The sequence below is a fragment of the Passer montanus genome, unplaced genomic scaffold (assembly GCF_014805655.1).
Source record: "Passer montanus isolate IOZ18808 unplaced genomic scaffold, ASM1480565v1 scaffold59, whole genome shotgun sequence".
In the NCBI taxonomy this organism is placed as follows: domain Eukaryota; kingdom Metazoa; phylum Chordata; class Aves; order Passeriformes; family Passeridae; genus Passer; species Passer montanus.
Genome location: NW_024370926.1, coordinates 1,170,172 through 1,192,067, shown reverse-complemented (window position 1 = coordinate 1,192,067; position 21,896 = coordinate 1,170,172). Strand labels below are relative to the sequence as shown.

General features: G+C 47.0%; 1 protein-coding gene across 1 annotated transcript in view; it reads left to right on the top strand.

The window, feature by feature from the left end:
• The window catches only part of PTH1R (parathyroid hormone 1 receptor), a 92,569-nt gene extending 81,984 nt beyond the window's left edge, over positions 1-10,585 (top strand). The window contains exons 11-13 of the mRNA XM_039726539.1: positions 927-1,068; positions 1,543-1,584; positions 2,695-10,585. Of these exons, the coding sequence (XP_039582473.1) occupies positions 927-1,068; positions 1,543-1,584; positions 2,695-3,057 (547 nt within the window). The 3' untranslated portion in view covers positions 3,058-10,585. The remainder of the gene's footprint in view (positions 1-926; positions 1,069-1,542; positions 1,585-2,694) is intronic.
• The last annotated feature ends 11,311 nt before the right edge of the window (positions 10,586-21,896 follow it).

The following is a 21,896-nucleotide window of genomic DNA, read 5'->3' as shown; positions in this document are numbered from 1 at the left end:
TGCCCTTCCCGATCCCTGCTGCACTCGGCCACTTGCTGGAACTCTTGGCACGAGGTCTAATCCCTCAATTAATGTCACTTCCAGGCAAAGCTGATTCCCTCCGGAGCCAGCCCAGCCAAATACTCCGGGTTGTGGTGCCTCCGTGGAGTCCCCAGCACTGATCCTGTGCTGAGGAGGAGCTGCTCCCTGGAAAAAGGAGCTTTTCCAAGTGATGCTGAAGCCCAGAGCACCTCCTAGGAGTGTCCACCTCTGCTCTGTCCTCTTCTCCAAATATCTGGAGTAATTCCACTCCTAACCCATCTCCCTCTGCTCCAGATCTGCTCGTTGCACAGGAGCCACTGATCCAGGGTGGATTTTCCTGTCTTGCCTCAACAGAGTGGTTGAGGTTGGAAAAGACCTCTGGAAGTCAATTCTCCACCCTCCTGCTCAAGCAGTGGCAGCCACTGCGGGTCGTGTAGGACCACGGGAAGATGGAGAATCATCCTTTAGGGATAAGGGGATTTGGTGGATTTTAGTTGGAGACTGAGGGCTGGAATTGCAGCACAAATTCCTTTTGTTCCTTTCCACCTTCCCCACCATAATCCTGACCCAAACCTGGAGTTGGTCTGAGGCTGGAAAAGCCACCTCAGTGTTGTCACCTCCAGCATCACACAGGGCCATGTCGAGGGTTGGACTGGCCCACGCTGGAGCATGAACCAACAGTTTGGAAATTCAGGTGGAATTCCACAGCACCTGTGTAGGCATTCCATATCCAAGGGGACAAGGAGAAAACCATGAGCAGCTCATACCCAGGGACAAACCTGGCTGGGCTGGTGATGCTGGGGAGGTTTATCTATGCATTAATTCTTTTTTTTTTCCTTTTTTTCCCCTTTTTTTCCCTTTTTTTCCCCCCTTTTTTCCCTTTTTTTCCCTTTTTTTTCCCACAGGAAGCTGCTGAAATCTACCCTCGTCCTTATGCCTCTGTTTGGCGTTCACTATATTGTTTTCATGGCTATGCCATACACAGACGTGTCAGGGATTCTTTGGCAAGTTCAAATGCACTATGAAATGCTGTTCAACTCTTTCCAGGTATCAGAACTCTGGGAAAACATGGGAATTTCAGCAGGGAGAGGAGGGGAATGTGGGTGCAAGGCTGCCTTTGGAAGCAGGGCTGGGTTTACAGTACACTAGAATTAATTCATGAGGGGATTTGAAAACATTTGAGCCTCAAATCTGTTTTCGACTTGCAAAACGCAACAAGAAAATGGGAAATTTGTCCAGCAAAAAATGTTCTTCCCAATTCTTCCCAATGCTCCCCAAGATCCCGTTGGCCTCTTGTCTCCCAGGACACTCTGCTGGCTCCTTGTCCACCAGGAGCTCCATCCACAGGGAATTTTCTGTTTCCCTCTCCTGCCCCACTGAACAATCCCACATTTCTCACACACATTTTCCACAGAAGATTTTTAATGTCCCCAATCTCAGACAAGCCTGGGGGTGCTGGGCAGAAAAGAGACCCAAATTTCCCTAAATTCCCATTAATTTGTTGTTTCTTCCTCCTTCCAGGGATTTTTTGTTGCCATCATATACTGTTTTTGCAATGGAGAGGTGAGTCATGAACATCTTAATTCCCTCCCTTCTTGGGTTAACTCCACACCCAGGTGGATGCACATCAGCACATCCTCACTTTTCTATAATAAACAAACTTATCTTGCAGTCCGAGGTCTCTCAGTCCCCATAAAAAATTAAAATCCTCATTTTTTTTTCTGGTGGAAAACCCCCAGGTCAGCATGGTACCGATAAATGAGCTACTGGAAGCAGCTAATGGAGAAAAAATGTGGAATTTTTAATTTCCTAGCACAAGTGCTGCTTAATGCTGCTTTATTTCAAATTAGGGGGAAAAATGGACTGATAGAGTCACTGATTAACAAAAAAAATCTGGATTTCTCCTGGCTCTTTTGACTTTTTTATCTATTTCCAGAATAATATACTTTATTTTCTGTATTTCCATTAATTCCCTCTATTACTGCTAATTAAGAAAGTGGATGGTCACTGGCTGCACCCGAGGGAAGAACTTCCACAGACTGGCATAAAATGAAATTTATGGATTTTAAAGGGAATTTATTACCTAAATTTATGTATTTTAAGGGAAGGGAATTTATAACCTAAATTTATGGATTTTAAGGGGAAATAAAACTTTTAAAATAACTGTTTATTTTCTGCAGATAAAATGAGGATAAAATCTAAAGGGAATTGATCTCATCCTAAATTTAGCAACCTACTTTAGACCCAGTCTAAAATTCCCGTTCTAGGGAATTTTCTCAGGATTCAGGTGCCTCTCAAGGTGGTTTTCCCACTGACACGTGATTTTTATGGGACATTGAGACAATTCCCTCCTGGATGTGCTTCTCTCCCTTAACCTTTGGGCAGAGCTATCCCACCTTTCCAGCCAGATGTTTTCAGCCATTCAAGCTTCCCAGTGTCCAGTATTTCATTTGGAAAGGGCAGATTTAATGTGAATTTATTATTTATTTAATATGAATTTATTCCAACTTCATGGAATCACAGATTCTCCTGAGTTGAAAGGGACCCATAAAGACCATGAAATTCCAAGTCCCCACAGAGTTTCCCACCCATTCCATCTATGGACACCACATATTTCTGGTATTTTTCTTCTCCCACTCATGGGGTTTTTTCCCCTCTTTTTTTTCCCCTCAGGTCCAAGCAGAAATAAAGAAGTCATGGAGCAGGTGGACTTTAGCACTTGACTTTAAAAGGAAAGCCCGGAGTGGGAGCACAACCTACAGTTATGGACCAATGGTTTCCCACACCAGCATCACAAATGTAGCCACCAGAGGGGCGCTTGCCCTCCACCTCAACACGAGACTTATTCCAGGGACCCTCAACGGCCACCGGAATTTGCCAGGTTATGTGAAAAATGGCTCCATTTCAGAGAATTCCATGCCTTCCTCCGGCCCGGAGCAGTACAACAAAGATGAGGAATACCTGAATGGCTCCGGGCTTTATGATGGAGACAGACCCACGGTCCTTGTGGAAGAGGAGAGAGAGACAGTGATGTAAGGACAGGAGGAGGAAAGAAAAAAATTCAGCCAAAGGATGAAAAAAGATTCCTGGAGAGCATGTAGTGGGAAAAGACCATCAGGCCATGCAGCGGATTCCAAGGGTTTCCATGCAGCTCCTCTGTTCTGTGGAATGAGAGATTAAGTTATTTGGGGGGGGGAAAAAAAGTGAGCCACCAGCGTGGCCAGTGGGTGATGCCATCCATGAATTCCATGTTCCACGTTGTCCTGGTGATAACAGAGCTCTCCAGACCTGCTGGACACCGGAGATCCTGGGAGCTCACCAGGGAGGGCTGCAGAGCCCTGCGTGGTCCTTGGATCCCTCGGAGAGTGTGGGCGGCCAAGGAGGACGGGAGCGTCCCCCAGGAAAGCAGGAGGCGTGCAGGGAGGGTGCAGTGCCATCGTCCTGGGAGGGGACAAGCCACCCTGGGGGGCAGTGGCTTGGGTTTGGTTTGTTCTCTGCCTGTGGATCTGCCTGGCGACACACACAGGGTTGGGGAAGGCCCCGCCATCCGTCGGTCACATGTTGGGTACCACCAGTTCCATGATCTTCTTCCCTTGGGAATTCTCACTCCGTGGCAAAATGCTCTTCTGTGGTGGGGAGGGTTAACAGCTCATGCAGGCAGGCAGGGATTGTCCTCTCCTTTCCCTGAATCCTGGGAGCAAGGCAGGAACTGGTACAATTTTAGGGTTGGATGTGGTTATCGGAATGTGCGGCATTCCTGCTCTTCCAGAGGGGGAGTTGGAGAGGGAACCACCAAGGTGCACATCCCAGAGGGGTGATTGTGGCCAAAATCAGCTCCTAGGGTGGAAAACTCAGCCCTCCCTTTTTGTGGGTGCTCATGGAAAACGGCTTCAGTCCTTTCTTAAAACTCGGGATTGTTCCTCACTCTTCACATTCTCCTCACAGAATTCCAGACTGGTTTGGGTTAGAAGGGACCTCAAAGGTCACTTTGTTCCACCCCCTGCCAAGGCAGGGACACTTCCCACTATCCCAGGTTGCTCCAAGCCCTGCCAACACTTCCAGGGATGGAGTATCCACAGTTTCTCTGGACAATTAATCCACAATCTCATGTGGAGGAAGACTCCATTAGCTGTTCTTCTGAGGGCTAATTAAGGATTAATTTCCCCAGACTCTGAAGGAAGTCAGGAAGAGCAGGTGGGATCCTGACTTTGTGTCCTACATCTTTATCAACCTCTCAGATCAGGGCCTGACCAAAGCCTGGTGGAATCCGGGATAAAGTCTCCTCCCTCTGACATCTCCAAGGTTTGGATTCAGACCTGGAGGGGGATGTGGTGGCTGTGAGGTTCTGACAGGAGCTGGAGCTCCTCTCCATCTATTGCAGGTCACAGAATCCCAGAATCCCTGAGGCTGGAAAAGCCCTCCAAGGTCATCAAGTCAAGCTGTGCCCAATCCCCACCACAGCTCTGAGTGCCACATCCAGGAATTTCTTGGACACTTCCAGGGATGGGAGCTCCAAACCTCCCTGGGCAGCTCCTTCTGAGGCTGATCACCCTTTCCATGGGGAAATTCCTACTGGTGTCCACCCTGAGCCTGAAAAAAGGCCTGAGGCCGTTCCCTCTTGTCCTGAACAGAAATCTTTGACAGCCAATATTTATTTGTGATGTTCTTTTCTTGTTTCACCTCATCAAAAGAAGTCAGACCTCATCATAACCCTTTCCCACCAAACAAGAGTTATCAAAATATCAACTTTTCAAAAATTAATCCATTTTCCTGCTCTCTTCTTCTACCCCTCCTGATTTTCTGGCTCAAAAACATTTCTAAATTATCATTTCACTGCTGGAACAAAGAAAAAATACCAAAAAACCCCAACCAGTGACTCACTCTTTGCTTGTGTTTATTACTCAAGATTGAGAACATTTGACAATCCCTCAGAAATTCAAGGAATCAGCAAAAGCCATAAATTTATTTATAAACAAACATAACCCCCCTCCTAAAATGCAGCTCTCACTGAAATGAATTCAACACTGGATTATTTAGGATTAAAATAAATCAAACCTGGTTTTAAATGTAGATGAAAATTACAGGCACTATGGTTGTGCAGGGGGAAGAAATATTTTTTTAAATCCTTTGAATTGCAAATCATAAATAGATTTTTCTTTCCTGAATGTTTGTGTGCATGAGCAGCATCCGTGTAAAAACTGGGATAATGCTGACACCAAAACAGAGGGAAAACTGCCACTAAGGCCCAGCAGGATCTGTTTGTCACAGTGTGTTCCCATCATTCCTGGGCTGATCCCAAACTCTTGATTAAGTCTATGGATCAGGATTATCTGGAGATCCAGGGTCATCCCTCCTGGATTTTAGTGAGGAAGAATCAGAGCTGGCATGTCTAGAAAGAGAGAAGAAGCCCCAGTTTCGGGTTAGGATTTGCCCAGGAAGGACAAATGGAATGATCCTGTTGGAGCTTAGCCAGTCCTTCGGATCCAGAGCAGGCTTCTCTTCCCTTCCCCCATCACCAGAGCTGAGGACATTTCCCAAGGAGTTTGTCCCCATCCAAAGGTCTGAGTTCCCCTGGGTTCCTCCCCTGTGGGGTTTTCCTGTGGAAACACAGCCCCAAAAACCATGGGAAACAGAAACCTTGGAGGGGAGGATTCATTAGTTCAGGATTCACTCACTGCCCTCCACAAATCCTGCAGGAATGACAGGGCTTGTGCCCATCCTGGTTCAGATCCAACATGGGATCATGGAGAGGAGAGCAGACTGGAGCTGGGGTGCAGCAAACGTGGCACGGAATTGTTGTCATGGAATCATTGTCATGGAATTGTTGTCATGGAGTTGTTGTAATGGAATCGTTGTCATGGAATCATTGTCATGGAATCATCCCAGAATGAGCTGGGCTGGAAAGGACCTTAAGGCCCACCTCATTCCATGGGCAGGGACACCTTCCACTATCCCAGGTTGCTCCAAGCCCTGTCCACCTTGAAAAACAGTGGAAAAAACTTTCCCAAGTTCACTTCAAGGAGGAGGAAAAGATCCAAAAGAGCTGTTCCCTGTTTCTCCCTTGTTTTCCCTCCTCCTTTGTGTCAGATCTGTGCCCGTTTTCCTCTCATCCTAGAAAACATCTGGCAATGCTCCATGGAGTATTTCCATGGAGCCTCTCACTTCTACAAGCCAAGCTGTCCATTGCAGCATCCCGGCTGACTGGCTCACATGGAATCTCTCTGGAATCTTTTGGATCATCATCCTCTTCTTCAGAGCCACATGTTGGGCTTGGACAGGGAATCTCACCCCCGGCAGGTTCCTCTATTGTTCCTCTTCTATTCCCATCCACGGCAGCAGAGTTCTCCTCGGGATTCCTTGCTCCATGATCCTGCTCTTCTCTGGGATTTGACAGCTGTTTAATCTTCCTTTTACTTTTTGGGATGACTTTTTGGCAGCAGTTTTGCCGTTCCTGCTTCTCCTGGATAAGGGCAGACAATTGTTTTTCTGCCTCCTCCATTCCCCTTGGTCTGGGTTCAGATGAGATCATGTCTTGTCCTACCCCTCATCATTCCTCAGCTCTGCTCCTTGTCTTGTTCTGGAGCCAAAAAAGTTCACAAAGATCTCCCAAAATTGAATTTTTTAGCCAGGGATTGGCTTTGTTTATCTGTTTATGGGCAATCAGCTGGAGGTCAGGGAACATCCACAGTGCTGGGAAGAATTTTCCGCTTTTTAAACCATGAAAATCCACAGAGAGGGAAGATCTCCAAAGTTTTTATTCCTTTTGGTTGTCTGGACAAACTCAGTGGCCAAAAGGATTTTTAATTTCAGGTTCTGATTTTTCAAAAAGTTAAGAAACCTCATTTATAGATTGGGCTCTTTTTCTCACATGTCTTCCTTGGTGATTCCATGTTATCCTTGAGGTTTTCGTGTCCTCCTTGGTGTTTCCAGGTCATCCTTGGTGATTCCATGTCCTCCGTGGTGATTCCATGTCCTCCTTGATGTTTTAATGTCCTCCCTGGTGTTCCCAAGTCCTCCTTGGTGTTTCCAGCTCCTCCTTGGCCGTTTAAAGAGACACCAAACAGAGACACCAAACAAACTTTGCTGAGACACAAATCCATCTGATCTGCTTCAGTTAGTGATTAACTCCAAACTAATTTGCTGTCAAGGCTTTTAAAGGCCCTTGATAAATCTCCTAATCCTGGTTTTCCTTCCCTCAGTGCTGACAGGAATCCTCACTGCCTGCTCTTTGCTCTGTAGGAGGTTTGGAGCCTGGATTTTCCTCTGGGAGTCTTTTCCCACACTTCAATTCTTTTTTCCAAACTATCCCTCCAAAACAACACCAAAATCTTATTTAAATAACTTAATTCAGCATTTAATTTCCCCTTTTAACTGGGTGCAAATTTGGCTGGAGAAAAGGATTTATGGTTCAAAGCCAATCTCAGCTGACAGTTCCCAGACCAATCCAGAGCTTTGGGATGGGAATGTGATTTCCTTGGATCACCTTGGATCACTCACTGTACTCATCACACCTGGGGCAGAGTTCAGGTGTCGTGGGTTGGAAATTACTCCCAAATAGTCCTAAATCTTGGTGGATTTATGGGAAAAGGGCACAGAGATCAGAGAAAACACTCATTGTGTTTGTGCCCCACTCCAGGAGGATTTCAAACAACAAAATAGAAATCTTAAGCTATTGTTGTTTATTTTCTGGGGTCCTGCTGAGTGCTCTGCTGGGCTCTGGACAGTGTCTGGAATTCTGGCTTCTCCCAGTTCTCTGTGCTGGATAAAACCTCTCCAGTGAGTGGGCAGAGACGTTCTGAGCTGGACTCCAGGGCAGGACAGCTGGAAGCAGCTCCAGTGTGGATTTGATATTCCTTGGCATGAGGCAGGAGCTGCTCGGCTGAGGGGAGTTGGGGGAACTCAGAGCAGAGAAAAGGCAGAACAGCTCTGGAGCTAAAGCACAGCTCAGGACTCAGGTCCAATTTGCAGAATGGATTTCAAATCCAGCTTCCAACTGCAGCTCCAGAAATGCTCTGCTGAGAATTACAGACCAGGCTCGGTGTTGGGATTAAATCCAAGGACACCCAATGATCAGCTGGACATAATCCCATTTATCCTTTCCTTTCCTTTCCTTTCCTTTCCTTTCCTTTCCTTTCCTTTCCTTTCCTTTCCTTTCCTTTCCTTTCCTTTCCTTTCCTTTCCTTTCCTTTCCTCCTTCATTCTCCTTCCCATCCTTTCATGTGAACTCAGATCCTCCAACTTTTTCCACTGTTTTCCAGGTTTCCAGTAGCCCCAGAGCACACAAAGTTCCCAAAAATATCAACATTTTGCCAGGATTTGGGAGTCAAGTGGAGGAAAGATGATCCTGGGAGAGCATTAAAAGAAAGATTAACTCAGGTTCCTCTGGAATCTTTCCCACAGAGCAGGGAAGGGTTTCCAGCCCAGCATTTCACCCTCCAAGTGAACAACAGCTCCCCTCAAGGATCTCAGTGCTCCAGAGTTCCCAGAAATCTTTCTAGCATGTCCAGGGATTTGAGATTAGAGCTGATACAACGTTACATATTCCTGTTTAATTTGAGTTTCACCCTCTCATCTGCTCCTGTGGTTTCTGCACCCAGCTGTGGGGTGGTGAGTCTGGTTGGAGTCGATGATCCAAGGGGGCTTTTCCAATCCCAGCGATTCCTGATTCTCTGATAGGTCTCCTTTGGGAGCACTTAGTCCCTTGAGTACCCATGGCACATCCCAAAATCTGTCCCCAGAGAGGCATTTCCAGGGCTGGAAATCAGCTGAGGGGTTGGCAGGGGGCAGGAATGAATGGATAAGTTCTGGAAAGCTCACCCCGTTAATCAGGAGTAACTCCAATAAATCTGACTTCTTTCCATGCAGACAGATCTGACAGAGATAAATTAGTGCCTAATTAGGATTTCTCCTAATTGGAGGAATATTAAGAGAGGAAAAGGGGGAAGGTGGGGTGTGACAAAGTCAGTACAATTTCCTTTTCATCCTCACTGCCACTTTTCCTTCTTTTTTTCACTAGCAAAAGAGGTAAATTAGAACAAACTCAGCTTAAGAACACAGAATTCTGACCCATTTTTTCTGGGTCCCACAGAGAAACTTCTCCCTTCGACTGGCGCAATGGTTTTCCTGGCCCATTAACTAAGGAATTCAATGGAATTTAATTATTTCCTCTGACTGGGGGTTAATGATTTTGGGCTAACGATGGGGTGTGCAAAACCAGAGGTGCTGGCACAATTTGGGATGAAATCCTGATCCCAAGAAAATCAGCACTGAGGTGTTTGTTGATTTCCATGGAGTGGCCTTCACCCAAAAATTCTGAAAAGGGCAATTATTCAAATAAATTCCCTGTTCCCAAAACCTTAATTGGCACTGGGACTTCAGGGTGTCTTTATCCTTCAGATCCAGAATCCAGCAGGATCCCTGACATCCAGAGGTAGGAGAAGGTCTGAGGGGAAGCTTCCTCTCCTAAAATTCTTCATTTTCTCTTGGTATCAGCTTCCCCATTTGGAGATTTAGGATGTGGGAGACACTTGGCTGGAAGTACCTGGAATTAAAATGTTTGGGATGGAGGGATCAGTGTGTGCCTGGTTTCCAAAATGCCCAGGGTTGCATCCTCTGAAATAGGGATAGAAAAGCCACTGGAAAAGCAGCTTAAGCCCAGCTTAACTAAAGAGTGGCCCAAGAAGGGAGCTCAGGTGCCTGAAGAGGAGACAAAACCATGAGAAGCAGCATTGATTTAAAGCAGAGCTTTATGAGACATGAGCCAGCCTAAAGATAGAGCTGAGCTGTTCTTGCTAGGCCAGTCTTTTACCTCATCCTCTATCTAAACAAATCCTTCTTCCTTGAGAGCTGCAGGAAAGGAGCAATCAGAGAATCCCAGGATGGGTTTAGGTTGGAAAGGAGCCTTAAAACCACCCAGTTCTGGTTCCATGGAACTATCCCAGGTTCTCCAAGCCCTGTCCAACGTGGCCTTGGAGAAGAAGCCATTTGTTGTCAAAGGTGGGATCTCTGGAAGGCCAGGTTGGATGAGGCGGAGCTGGTGGGACAGGAGTGGTGGTGGTGGGGGAAGAGGAAGAACAGGCACAGCCGAGCACCAAACCCATCCCACATTCCAGATCCTTGGTGGAGCTCTTCCCATCAGGATCCACGAGGAGACAAACCTGCTGCTGAACCCCTTCAGCTCAGCAGCTTCAGGGTGACCCAGCCCTGGTGGTCACCACAAATCACGGGGTCTGGCCTTTGGGAAAAGGAGTTTTTCCAGGATATTTGCTCCTTTTTCCACTCAGAGCAGAAGGGAGAGGAGCAGGGGGGTGTTTGTCCCTCTGCAACACTGAAGTGGGTTTCAAGACCTTGTTCCCCTCCAGAAGAGGCACAAACCCCAAAAAGCTACAGGATAAAGGTGTGATTCCAGGGGCATTGCCATGTGTGTGTCTCCAGGCAGGAATTTGTTTTACATTCCTCCACTTCTGCTTTCTGCATGGACCAAAGCAACGAGCGGGAAAAGGCAAACCACAGGTGTATGTAAAAGGGAATTCCAATAAAAAAGAAACCTTTATTGATTCTCATGGAATTTTTCTGCCGTGTCTTTTCCTGTCTCTTGGACTCAGAACCTCAAAAATCCTGTCGGGAACACTTGGATGGGTGTGGGTTAATTATTCCTCTGGGCTCATGAGGAAGGAGCTCCATGGGATCCTCCAGTTTATTAAGGACTCAGAAATATTGTAATGAGTTTCTCTGGGAATCCTACAGGAAAATCTCACACTGGGTGGCTTCAAAACCTCCTTAGGCTTGTGATTTTCAGGAGCACTGGGAACAGCCCTGGTCAGCTCCCATCCGTGCTTGATTCCAGGGGCATTGCCATGTGTGTGTGTCTCCAGGCAGGAATTTGTTTTACATTCCTCCACTTCTGCTTTCTGCATGGACCAAAGCAACGAGCGGGAAAAGGCAAACCACAGGTGTATGTAAAAGGGAATTCCAATAAAAAAGAAACCTTTATTGATTCTCATGGAATTTTTCTGCCGTGTCTTTTCCTGTCTCTTGGACTCAGAACCTCAAAAATCCTGTCGGGAACACTTGGATGGGTGTGGGTTAATTATTCGTCTGGGCTCATGAGGAAGGAGCTCCATGGGATCCTCCAGTTCATTAAGGACACAGAAAGATTGTAATGAGTTTATCTGGGAATCCTACAGGAAAATCTCACACTGGGTGGCTTCAAAACCTCCTTAGGCTTGTGATTTTCAGGAGCTGGGAACAACCCTGGTCAGCTCCCATCCGTGCTCCCAGGATTTCTGGAGATGTAATTCCACTGCTGACATCCTTATCCTCAGGCCTGGCTTGGCTCCTTCAGTCAGAGAATCCCAGAATCATTTAGGTTGGAAGGGATGATCCAGTGCCAACCCCTGCCATGGACAGGGACACCTCCCCCTGTCCCAGGCTGCTCCCAGCCCTGTCCAACCTGGATATAGAAAGGCCCAGTCTCACTGAAATAAAATTCCTCTCTAATCTGGTCCTGGTGAAGTTGTGAATTCTGGAGTCACTTTGTTTTGGGATGACCAATCCAGGAGGGAAGAGCTGCAAGAGGAGTGAATTCCAGGGAGGGTTTGATGGTACTGAGCAGCCAAAGCAGTGGGAATGACATTCCATGAAGGACTGCCTCAGTTTCCCTGGGATTGTATTTCACATTTGCAGGAGGAGCAGCCAATGCTCCTGCCCTGCTCCAGCCTCCTCCCTGTGCAAAGCAGAGCTCCAGGGATCCACGAGGTGCCACCAATCCCAGAGGGGATCTGGGAGCTTCCTTCAAAATGCAGGGCTCCATGCTGTGGGAGGGACAAAAGGGACATTTGGCCAGTTCAGCTTTTCCCACTGTTTTCTGTTTATTCCTCAATTTCTCCTGCATTCTCCAGCTGGGATTTAGGGCCACTCTCAAAGAGATGCTGTGCAGCCTTTTATTCCAGGGAAACTTAAGGAAAACTATGTGGGAAAGGCTCAGTTTTAACTGAGGTCAAGGGAAGGCTCAGATTTACTGAACTGAATCTTCTAAGAAATTGTTTTCCCCAGGGCTGGTTCATGGAAGTGGGTCTGGAGTGATCCTACTGTGATCCAATACAGCCAGGACTGGGAGAAGGGTTTTTAACTAAATAAGGGAAGATTCAGACTGGATAAAAGGGGTTTTAACTAAATAGGGGAAGATTCAGACTGGATAAAAGGAAGATAATTTCAAGATGAATGTGGGGAGGGGCTGGGATGGAATTCCCAGAGAAGTTGTGGCTGCCCATGGATCCCAGGGAGTGTCCAAGGCCAGGATGGACATAAACCATGGATAATTTTCCCCCTGAGAAACAAGAATTTCAGTTTGAAACAGGGGTTTCAGATTTTCAGCAGCTCTGCAGCTCTCTCTCGAAGAACAAAACCTCTGGAAAACATTTTCCATTTCTCTTCGCTCCAGGGAATGCCACAAGGATTAACAAGTAATATCAGCTCTGCTGAAGGGCCTTCAACTGCTCCTGGAAAAGAGGGAACATCCAGGCAGCCCCTGGAAAAGAGGGAACATCCAGGCAGCCAAACTTGGAGTGAGAAAATGAAATTCAATCCAAACGAAGTCTGTTTGGAATCAACAGCCCTGGAGAGGGGAAGGGTCGAGGTGTGCCAAAGTGCTGACACACAGCTGGATTCCACATGCAGCACTGCACAGGCTTCCTGCAGGAATCCTGCTGGATGCAGGGATGGGGAATGCTTTCCCTGGAGCAGCAGGTGGATCACAAAGCACGTTCTGAGCTGGTTTGTGTGGGAGGGATGAGGGGCTTCAGCCAGGGGTAAATTGAGGCCGTGGATGCAGCCAACCAGTCCATTCCACGAGTCCATCCAGAGTCTATCCCAGAGTTCCAGCATCCAAAGAGCTCATGCAATATTCTTTGGATATATTTGATCCTGTTTGAGAGATGGCAAAGCAAGTGAAATCACCGTGGTAAAGGAGGAACCTGGAATTCTGATTTTGAGAGGCTTTTTTTGACCTGGAACTCTCTTCTGAAAGGTTCCTCATTCCCAGTGGATGCAGTTCCTGTGAGTCTGGGGAGGATATGAGAGGGATGGAGAACTTTTCTTGTGAGGAAAGGCTGGGAGAATTGGGAGTGTTCATCCTGGAAAGGTGAAGTTTTGGGGTGACCTCACTGTGCCCTTCCAGGACCTGAAGGAGCCACCAGAAAGATGGAGAGGGGAAATTTCCAAAGGCTGGAGGGACAGGACACAGGGAATGGCTTCAGACTGAAAGGGAGTAGCTTTAGATGGGATCTTGGGAAGGAATCCTTCCCTGGGAACGTGGGGAGGCCCTGGCACAGGTTCCCAGAGAAGCTGCAGCTGCCCCATGAAGACTGGAAATTTTATTTGGATTTTGAGGGAAATTCACCCTCCCTGGGAACAACCACAGGACTCCAGAAGCAGAATCCTGAATTTTCCAAAACTCCCTTGGAAAAGCTGCAGTAAATTCAGAGGAACCAGCAAGGCCTGAAGGGCAGCGGGAGTTATTTGAGGGAGTGTCTGGCAGGGAAAAGCTGAAGGGAAAGAAGACACGAGACCAATCCCGAGGGATCCATCCGATCCAAAACAATTCTTGTTGTTTGTTATTGTGCACATTCCCTTGGTCAGCTCCTATCTGCCAGCAGGATCCAAAGGAAAAACAACTTTGGTGCATTCTGAATCATTTTCCTTGACAAAAACAGCTGAGGGATGTGGGGAACGGAGTCTTCAGTTTCAGGCAAAAAAAAAAATCCAGTGTTAAACAGCTGGAATGCTGCCGAGGGAATGCTGAAAATCCTTTTTTTCCCCCAATCCCACTGTTAATTCCAGTGATGTTTGGAGGTTTTGACTTCTCTTGGATTTGGTTCTGTCCTGCCTTGTCTGTTCATCCTCCCTCCAATACCTTCCCTGATCTTGGTGTGGGATTGGGGTAAAGGCACTTCCATAAATCTCCGTGTGCATCCAAGATTTGGAGAAATGGGAATCCTGGGGAGGGTCCCAGAACAGGAGGGGGTTTTGTGAGATGGAAAAATTGCAAAAAAGGATTTGTTCAGAGAAAAGGACTTGGGATTTTTGCAGTCAAAATTAGAATGTGCTGAAAATTGAGGATGATTCCCAATAGAGGTTTTTTTCCAATAATTTCATGGAGCACTATAAAAATCAGGATAATAATAGTAATAGTAATAATAATAACTATTATTATTATTATTGTTGTTGCTGTTATTGTTATTGCTATTATTGTTATTATTGTTATTATTTTTATTATTATTATTATTATTATTCCTTTATATTTGACATCAAGGTCTCCATGCCTCTAAATCACTGAAATTCTGAGAATGTCAGCTCTGGAATTGACTCCCAAATTTAATTACACTGGATTCTCTCATTGTTCCCAAACCCCACGCAATGGAGACATGAGGGGACAATGAGGGACAGTGACGTCACTGAGGTCAAATTTGGGGATTAAATTATCCCATTTCTTTTAAATCCCACATATCCACATGAGGCTGTTTGGAAAACTTTATTACAGAGACAAAACTGGTTTTTATTCTCTGCCCAGACAACTCTTTTACAACAGGTAATAAACAACCTTATTTTTATCCTTTGATTGGATTATCTTCTGGATCAAATTCAATTCTATGGACAGCTCCCATCTCCAAACATCTCTGATTAGTTTATGCTGTCTGAAATTATTCATTTCCTCAATAAAATGCTTTTCCCTAGTAAATTCTGTCTATTTAATACATCTCCAGCTTCATTTCCCTGTACAGGGCAGAAGAAGCTTTTCCATCTCCCAGATTTCAGGAGATTCCATGAAATCTCTCTCTGGAGCAGAGTGAGGAGGTTTTGTCCTTGTTCTCAGTGCTTTGGACAACCAAAAAATTCCAGCCAGCTCCAAACATTTCCCTTTGTGTTTTTCCCTGTCCTTGCCATGTTTATATCCAGCCCAATCCATAGGGGAGATTTCCAAGAACCTGGAAGACATTAAAGGCCTAAATCCATATAAAATCTTAGAGAAATTGATGCTTTGCACTCCTGAATTTTCCCTGGGAAATGTTACTGATGGCATTTTCCAAATTCTCTTTCTCCTCATCACACCAACTTCCCAAGGTATTTATGGGAGCACCAACTGCACTTATTCGCACCTGGATACCTTCAACAGATAAATTTAACCCAATCCATGTTTATTTTGTTCTCTCTTCCCAGGCAGGAACTGAAACCTGGGAAATTCCCTTGAATTAGTGGGAATTAGAGGTTAAGGGTCCTTTGTTTCCTGAAAATCTGGGAGATTCCTGGTGCCACCACCAAAGGAAGAACCCCAGCTGAGAGACCTGGAGTCAACCTGGCCACAGCAGAAGGGTGGGAATCACCACATCTCCAGAATGGGAAAGACATGGATCTGTTGGAGCAGAAAAATCTTAACCACAGGAGGCCACAGATTGCTCCAAGGGTGGGAGCTGCACTGGAGCCAGGCTGCAGAGCTGGGAATGTTCACCTGGAGAGGAGAAGGCTCCAGGGAGAGCTCAGAGCCCCTGGCAGGGACTGAAGTGGCTCCAGGAGAGCTGGAGAGGGACTGGGGACAAGGGATGGAGGGACAGGACACAGGGAATGGCTTCCTGCTGGAAAATGAGATATTTGGATGGGATACAGGGAAGGAATTCCTGCCTGGGAGGGTGGGGAGGGGCTGAGATGAAATTCCCAGAGCAGCTGTGGCTGCCCCTGGATCCCTAGAAGTGTCCAAGGCCAGGTTGGAGCAGCCTGGGATAGTGGGAGGTGTCCCCCCTCATGGAATGATCCTTATGAGCCCTTCCAACCCAAATTATTCTGGGATGTTGAGATATTCCCTTCACATTCTGGATGTTGTAATATTCAGAGTGTGACCACTCTTTTAATCCAAAATTTCTGATTTTCACAGCAAAACTCTCCACAACCAGCCCATGGAAAAGCTCTGGAAGAGCAGAGCAGGTTCAGCACTCCTGCAGGAAGCTCATCAACATCCTAGCTGATCCCAGCCAGGAATAACACTCTGATTTGTCCCAAAAGAGGGACAATTCTAGTTCCCATTCCATTCTAAAACATTTCCTGGCCAAAACAAAGAGAAGGAATTCCAGGACTCTGCGCAGTTGGGGAGCTGTCAAAAAATGGGAAAGAAAAATATTCCAAACCAATTAAAAGCCAATTAATGGTAATTTGATTGCATCATTAAGCAAACCCTGCTGAGCTCTGGGTATAATATTCCAAGGGAAACCAGGGAGTGGGGATGTGAAGAGATTCCCTTTCCTTTGTCTGAAGCTCCTGAATTTTTCATTACTCTGCAGGAGGAGAGATCCCAGGGACGTGTCCCTGACTTCACCTTGCCTGACACCATTCCTTCAACGGGAAACAAAGGAAAAGGGGTTGTTTGTCCAAGGTGGTCTGTATCCCACTGGGATGAATCCTGGGCTTGAGTTTTACCCTCAGAGAGATCCAGGAAGGAGGAAATTCTGCCTTTCTTGGAGCCAGAGGGTCCCAGGTACAGCTGGGATCTCCATCCCTCTCCATCCTCTCTCTGTGTGTCATATCTGTATCCTTGGATTGATATCCCTGGATTGATATCTATAGATTGATAACCATGGATTAATATCCATGGATTGATATCCCTGGATCGATGTTCATGGATTGATATCTATGGATTGATATCCATGGGTTGATATCCATGTGTCAATTATTTTGCTTCTTTTTTCTGCCAGGGTCGGGATTGAAGTGCTCGAGATGCAATTTCTAGTTTGGACTCAGATGTCTATCAGTTCTTATCTCTGTCACACTCTCACAAACCCTGAGTTCTGCAGCACTGCACTCTGACAAACTAAAAATGGAGCCCCATCTCTCTCTCTTCAAGGCCTTTGAAGAATCAACTGTCCAATTAAGGAATGACACCTCAATTATTTTCACTTTTAACCCAATAACCAACCACCCGTGGCTGCAATGGGGACTTTTTTATCCAATTACACAAAACCACACAAACTCATGGAGGAGGAGAAGGAGGAGGAGGAGGAGGAGAAGGAGAAGGAGAAGGAGAAGGAGAAGGAGAAGGACAAGGAGAAGGAGAAGGAGAAGGAGAAGGAGAAGGAGAAGGAGAAGGAGAAGGAGAAGGAGAAGGAGAAGGAGAAGGAGAAGGAGAAGGAGAAGGAGAAGGAGAAGGAGGCGCCACTACCCCAAAACCTCCACCTTGTTTCACATATATTACTACATTCTAAACCCTTAAACTCTGACTTTCCCACCCTGTGATATCACACACCTCTATCCAAACTCCACACCCACAATCCCAGTTCTGTCATTCCATTTTGGAAGCTTCTCCATGACCTCAGGTCAATGCAGTGTTCTCTTGGGGGTCAGTGCCTGGCAGCACAGAAAGTCTGGAATTCTCAGCAGCCAGGGTTCCAACATCCATGGATTGATATCCCAGCTCCAGGACAGCCCTTCTGCCTGAGGCCATCTGTTCCCCCCACAGTTTGTTCTTCCCAATGGGAAAAGGTTACTTTTCAGTGGAATAATTTTCCTTTTTTTCCTGTCCCAAGGCTCTGGGCAGAGTCAGGATCCTCCACATTCTCCCCATGAGCTGTGAAACCAGGGAAAGAAGACATCCCTGTTCCCAAGGAATGCTGAGCTCCTGCAGCACCGGTGACAATCCAAGGATTTTAATTAGGAGTGGGATCATTAATAACCACCAGTTTTTCTGCTGACAAGCATTTACTCCAACAACTCCTGGCTCTTCAATTCCATTAATTTCCACTCCTCCTAAATTTGGCTTTCCGGGGCCCCTTCCACGGTGACAAATTCCATTAAGACCCCCCAGGCACGTTCCTTGATTTAATCAGGAGATTAACTAGACTCAGCCCTTGCCTGAGCTCAAGTTTAATCCCACTCAGCTCTTGGTGTGCAGCTTTCCTGACAGTTCCTTCTGGAGACGCTGCCACAGGCTGGAAAAGCAGCAGCACTTCCTAAAAACATTTGTTCCTCCCCCAGCACGGAGCACCCAGCGGGAATTTTGGGATGTAAGACCAGCAGCCAGCTCTGGATCCTCCCTCTCCATGGAAAAACAGCATCCAGACAAAAGGGAATGACTCCCAAGGAAGAGCAGGGCTCTAATGCACTCACCGAGTAATTACAGTGACAAAACCATGCCCCGAGCTGGGAATTCTCTTCCCTGGAAAAATGAGGAGAGCAGATCTGGGGCCTTTTTGTGGATCTTCCCTGCTCCTTCTCCATGTGAGCTTTGGGACCTGCCCAGAGCTCCCCATGGGGAAGAAATCACATCCAGGAAAATCTCTCCCACTTCGTCATGCAGATCCCAAAAATCCCAGCCTCCAGGAGAGGGGAAAAGGGCACAAAGACAGAGGGAATTGTGAGGGTCTCTTTGGAATTTCACCTCCAGAGTCATCGCCTCCCTCAGTTTTCCATTTTTTTCCTTTGCAAATCTCACCCTCACGGATTAATTTCCTCTCCTTGGGTGATGGTCTAAGGGTTGGGAAGCAGAGCATTGCTAATCCAGGGAGAATAATTCCTCTCCCTTAAATCCCCTCTGGACTAACCATCCCTAGGGATTCCCATGGAATGCTAGAATAACGTTTAGGTGAAGAGATCTTGTGACATACTTGTAAAACCTCTCCAGAGAATAATTAAGGGTGGAAATCAGAAAATCCTGGAATTTTTCTGTTGGAAAAGACCCCAAAGCCCAGCCCATTCCATGGGCAGTGACACCTCCCACTGTCCCAGGCTGCTCCAAGTGTCCAGCCTGGTTTTGGACACTGCCAGGGATCCAGGAGCAGCCACAGCTGCTCTGGGAATTCCATCCCAGGACCTCAAACCATTCTGGGATGATTCCATGATCCAAACAGGGCCTCCCAGTAGGGTCCCAGCTGCTCCCTCAGCCCTGCCATTCATGGAATTTCATCCCATGTCCATTTTTAGGGAGCCAGCCATGGATCACTGGCTCTGGATCAACAGTTTGTGTTGTGAGGGTCAGGTCAGCCAGTGTCAGGAATCTTCATTCCTGGGAAAGTGGGAAAAGTGTTCTTTCCTGCCTTTTTTCCCCATTTCTGGTGGACTGGATTTGCCGGATCCCTTCCCAGTGTCCCTCACCAAAGCCAGGCTCACTTAAGCTCAGCTCTAATTTAAGCAGGGAAGATCTTTCCAGCCTGGGTCCCAGCACACTCCAGTCCTCCCTCCTGGCTCTCTCCATGCTCCCTCTGCCTCCTTCTCCCTGTGTTCTCCACAGAAAGGATGGAACATCAGCTCCTCCCCTATTTACAGCTCCAGTGACTCCACTCCATGCTTTTCCCTGGCAATTAAAAGGTAATTAAGGGGTATCCCCGAGGGTAACAGGGTGCTCCTGGCTGGGTGCTTGTCACAACCTTTGCTCTGTGGTCCTTGTCTCCCATTGTCCTTTACTGAACCTTTTACATTTTCACAGGAGTGTTTTTCACACTCAGCATTCCTGGGAGCATTTCCCAGCCCTGACCCTGTGGGGACACTCCCAAACCCACCTTGGGCCTCTTTCCTTCTTCCCAGTTATGTCCACAGAGCTCCGTGTCCAGCCTGGCACAGCATTCCCAGTTCCCACTGCTCTCCAGTTGGGATGTCTCCCAGGGAGTCCTGCTCTGTGCTGGTGGCTCCCAGAGCCCAGGGGACACAAATCCCTGGAGGTGGTGCTTGGGGACACGGATCCGTGGTGGCCTTGGCAGCGCTGGGCTCGATGATCTCAGAGATCTTTTCCAACCCCGGTGATTCCACAGCCTCTCCTTGCCCCCAGCACAATTCCTGGTGTGGGATGGGAGCACCCAGAGCTCCCAGCAGCAGCCAAGGGTCTGGATGGATCCAAATGGAGCTGTGGGACACAGGAGCTGCTCTGGAGCACCAAGGAGAGTCCTTGGCCAAGCCCACAGAGGCAGGGAGCATTCCCAGATTTCCTTCAGGAGCTGCATTCCCACCTTTCCTTCAACTTCTGCATTCCCACATCTTCCCTCAGGAGCTGCATTCCCACCTTTCCTTCAGCTCCTGCATTCCCACCTTTCCTTCAGGAGCTGCATTCCCACCTTTCCTTCACTTCCTGCATTCCCACTTTTTCCTTCAGGAACCTCATTCCCACCTTTTCCTTCAGCTCCTGCATTCCCACCTTTTCTTCAGGCGCAACTCAAATTCATGGAATTTTGTTGCTGTGTTGAGAAGGAACAGGATGGAAACTGGAAGTTTTCCATGGGCAGAGTCGAGGGCTGGGATCCTGGTTTATAAAAAAGGAGATTTGAAACAGAAAGAAAGGGATACAATCCAAGGAACTCAGTCTAAAACTATCCCTGGATTTATTTAACTGTAAAATCATGGAATAGTTCAGTATCGGAATCTGCTCCTGGATCATTCCCAGATAAAAGGACTGGGAATGGGCAAAGGCCAAGGCAGACTCATGGAATCATTTGGGATGGAAAGCAAAGCCCCACTCCCTTTATCCCCTTTTTATGCATCCAGAGGAAAATCCCTGGAGATGTCAGAGCCTCAGGCCAGCTGCTGTTCCTGTGAGGAATTTCAAAGATCCCAGGATTTACACCAGAATAACAACGGGGACAGTTTGTATCCAGGGATTTATTTATTTCCCTATTTCTGTCCCGTCTGGGAGTGGGAAGGTGGGAGGGAATTCCTGGGCTGGTTTTAAAGGAGGCTCTGTGGAGGCTTTTGGAATTCCCACCCCTCTGGAAAAGAAAACAGACTGAAAATTCCCTCCAAATAGTCCAACAAACAAACAAGCAAACAAACAGGGGTTGTTTTTTGGGAGCAAATGGCTCTGGAATGAAGGGAATGAGGTCACAACCCTGCTCCCAGTTTGGTTTTGTGGGATTTTTTTAGGAGAATGGAATATCCAGCCTGGGAAAGGAGCAGCTCGGTTTTTAGGGAGCATTTTGCCTGGGAGAAATGGACAAGGAAAAGCTGAAGGAATTTCACCCAGGATTTGGGAAGAGAGGATTGGAACCCCGACCAGAAAATGAGGGAATATTCTGAATTGGAAGGACCCATAGGGATTATCCCCCACCCCTGTCCCCAGCAATCCCACCCTGTGCCTGGGGGCATTGTCCAAACCTTCCCGGAGCTTGATAATTCCCCCTTGGGAATATTCCCATTCCCTGGGGAGCCTGTTCAGTGCCTCTGGGGGAAGAACCTTTTCCTGATATCCAACCTAAAAATTCCAAAGAATAAAGGCCCACAATTCCCAAAACCTAAAAACTGCACAACTAAAAATCCAGAATTGCAATTCCCAAAAACCTTAAAAATCCAGAATCGCAGTTCCTAAAAACCTACAAATACACAACTAAAAATCCAGAATTGCAATTCCCAAAACCCTAAAAATCCAGAATTGCAATTCCCAAAAACCCTACAAGTACACAACAAAAAATCCAGAATCCAGGGAATCTGGAGGCTTCCTGTGCCTCTTCCCAGTAGCACAAAGTAAGGAAAGAGTGGAAAAGGAAGGAATTGCCAGAGGTTTGGAAGCTGAGTTTTGGGGGTTTTTTTCTCTCTTCCTAAATTTGGTGGGAAGTGGAACAGAATTCCTTGGCTCTGCTGCTGTTCTGGCCAGTTTAGGTATTTTTTGAAAATATTAATCCCTAATCCAATTATTGCCCCCTTCCCTGGGCTCTCTGGAAGAAATCCCAGTCCTGCTCTGTCCCATGAATGGGAAACCTCTGGATCATCAGGTAAATGTGAGGAACCTCTATCCCAGATCTTCTCCAGGCAGAACAATTCCAGATCCCTCCAACATCCCCTGCTCCGGCCTCCAGCTGTCCTGGTGTCCCTTCACTGGGCTCCCTCCAGTGTTTCCATGGATTTCCTCTCCTGGG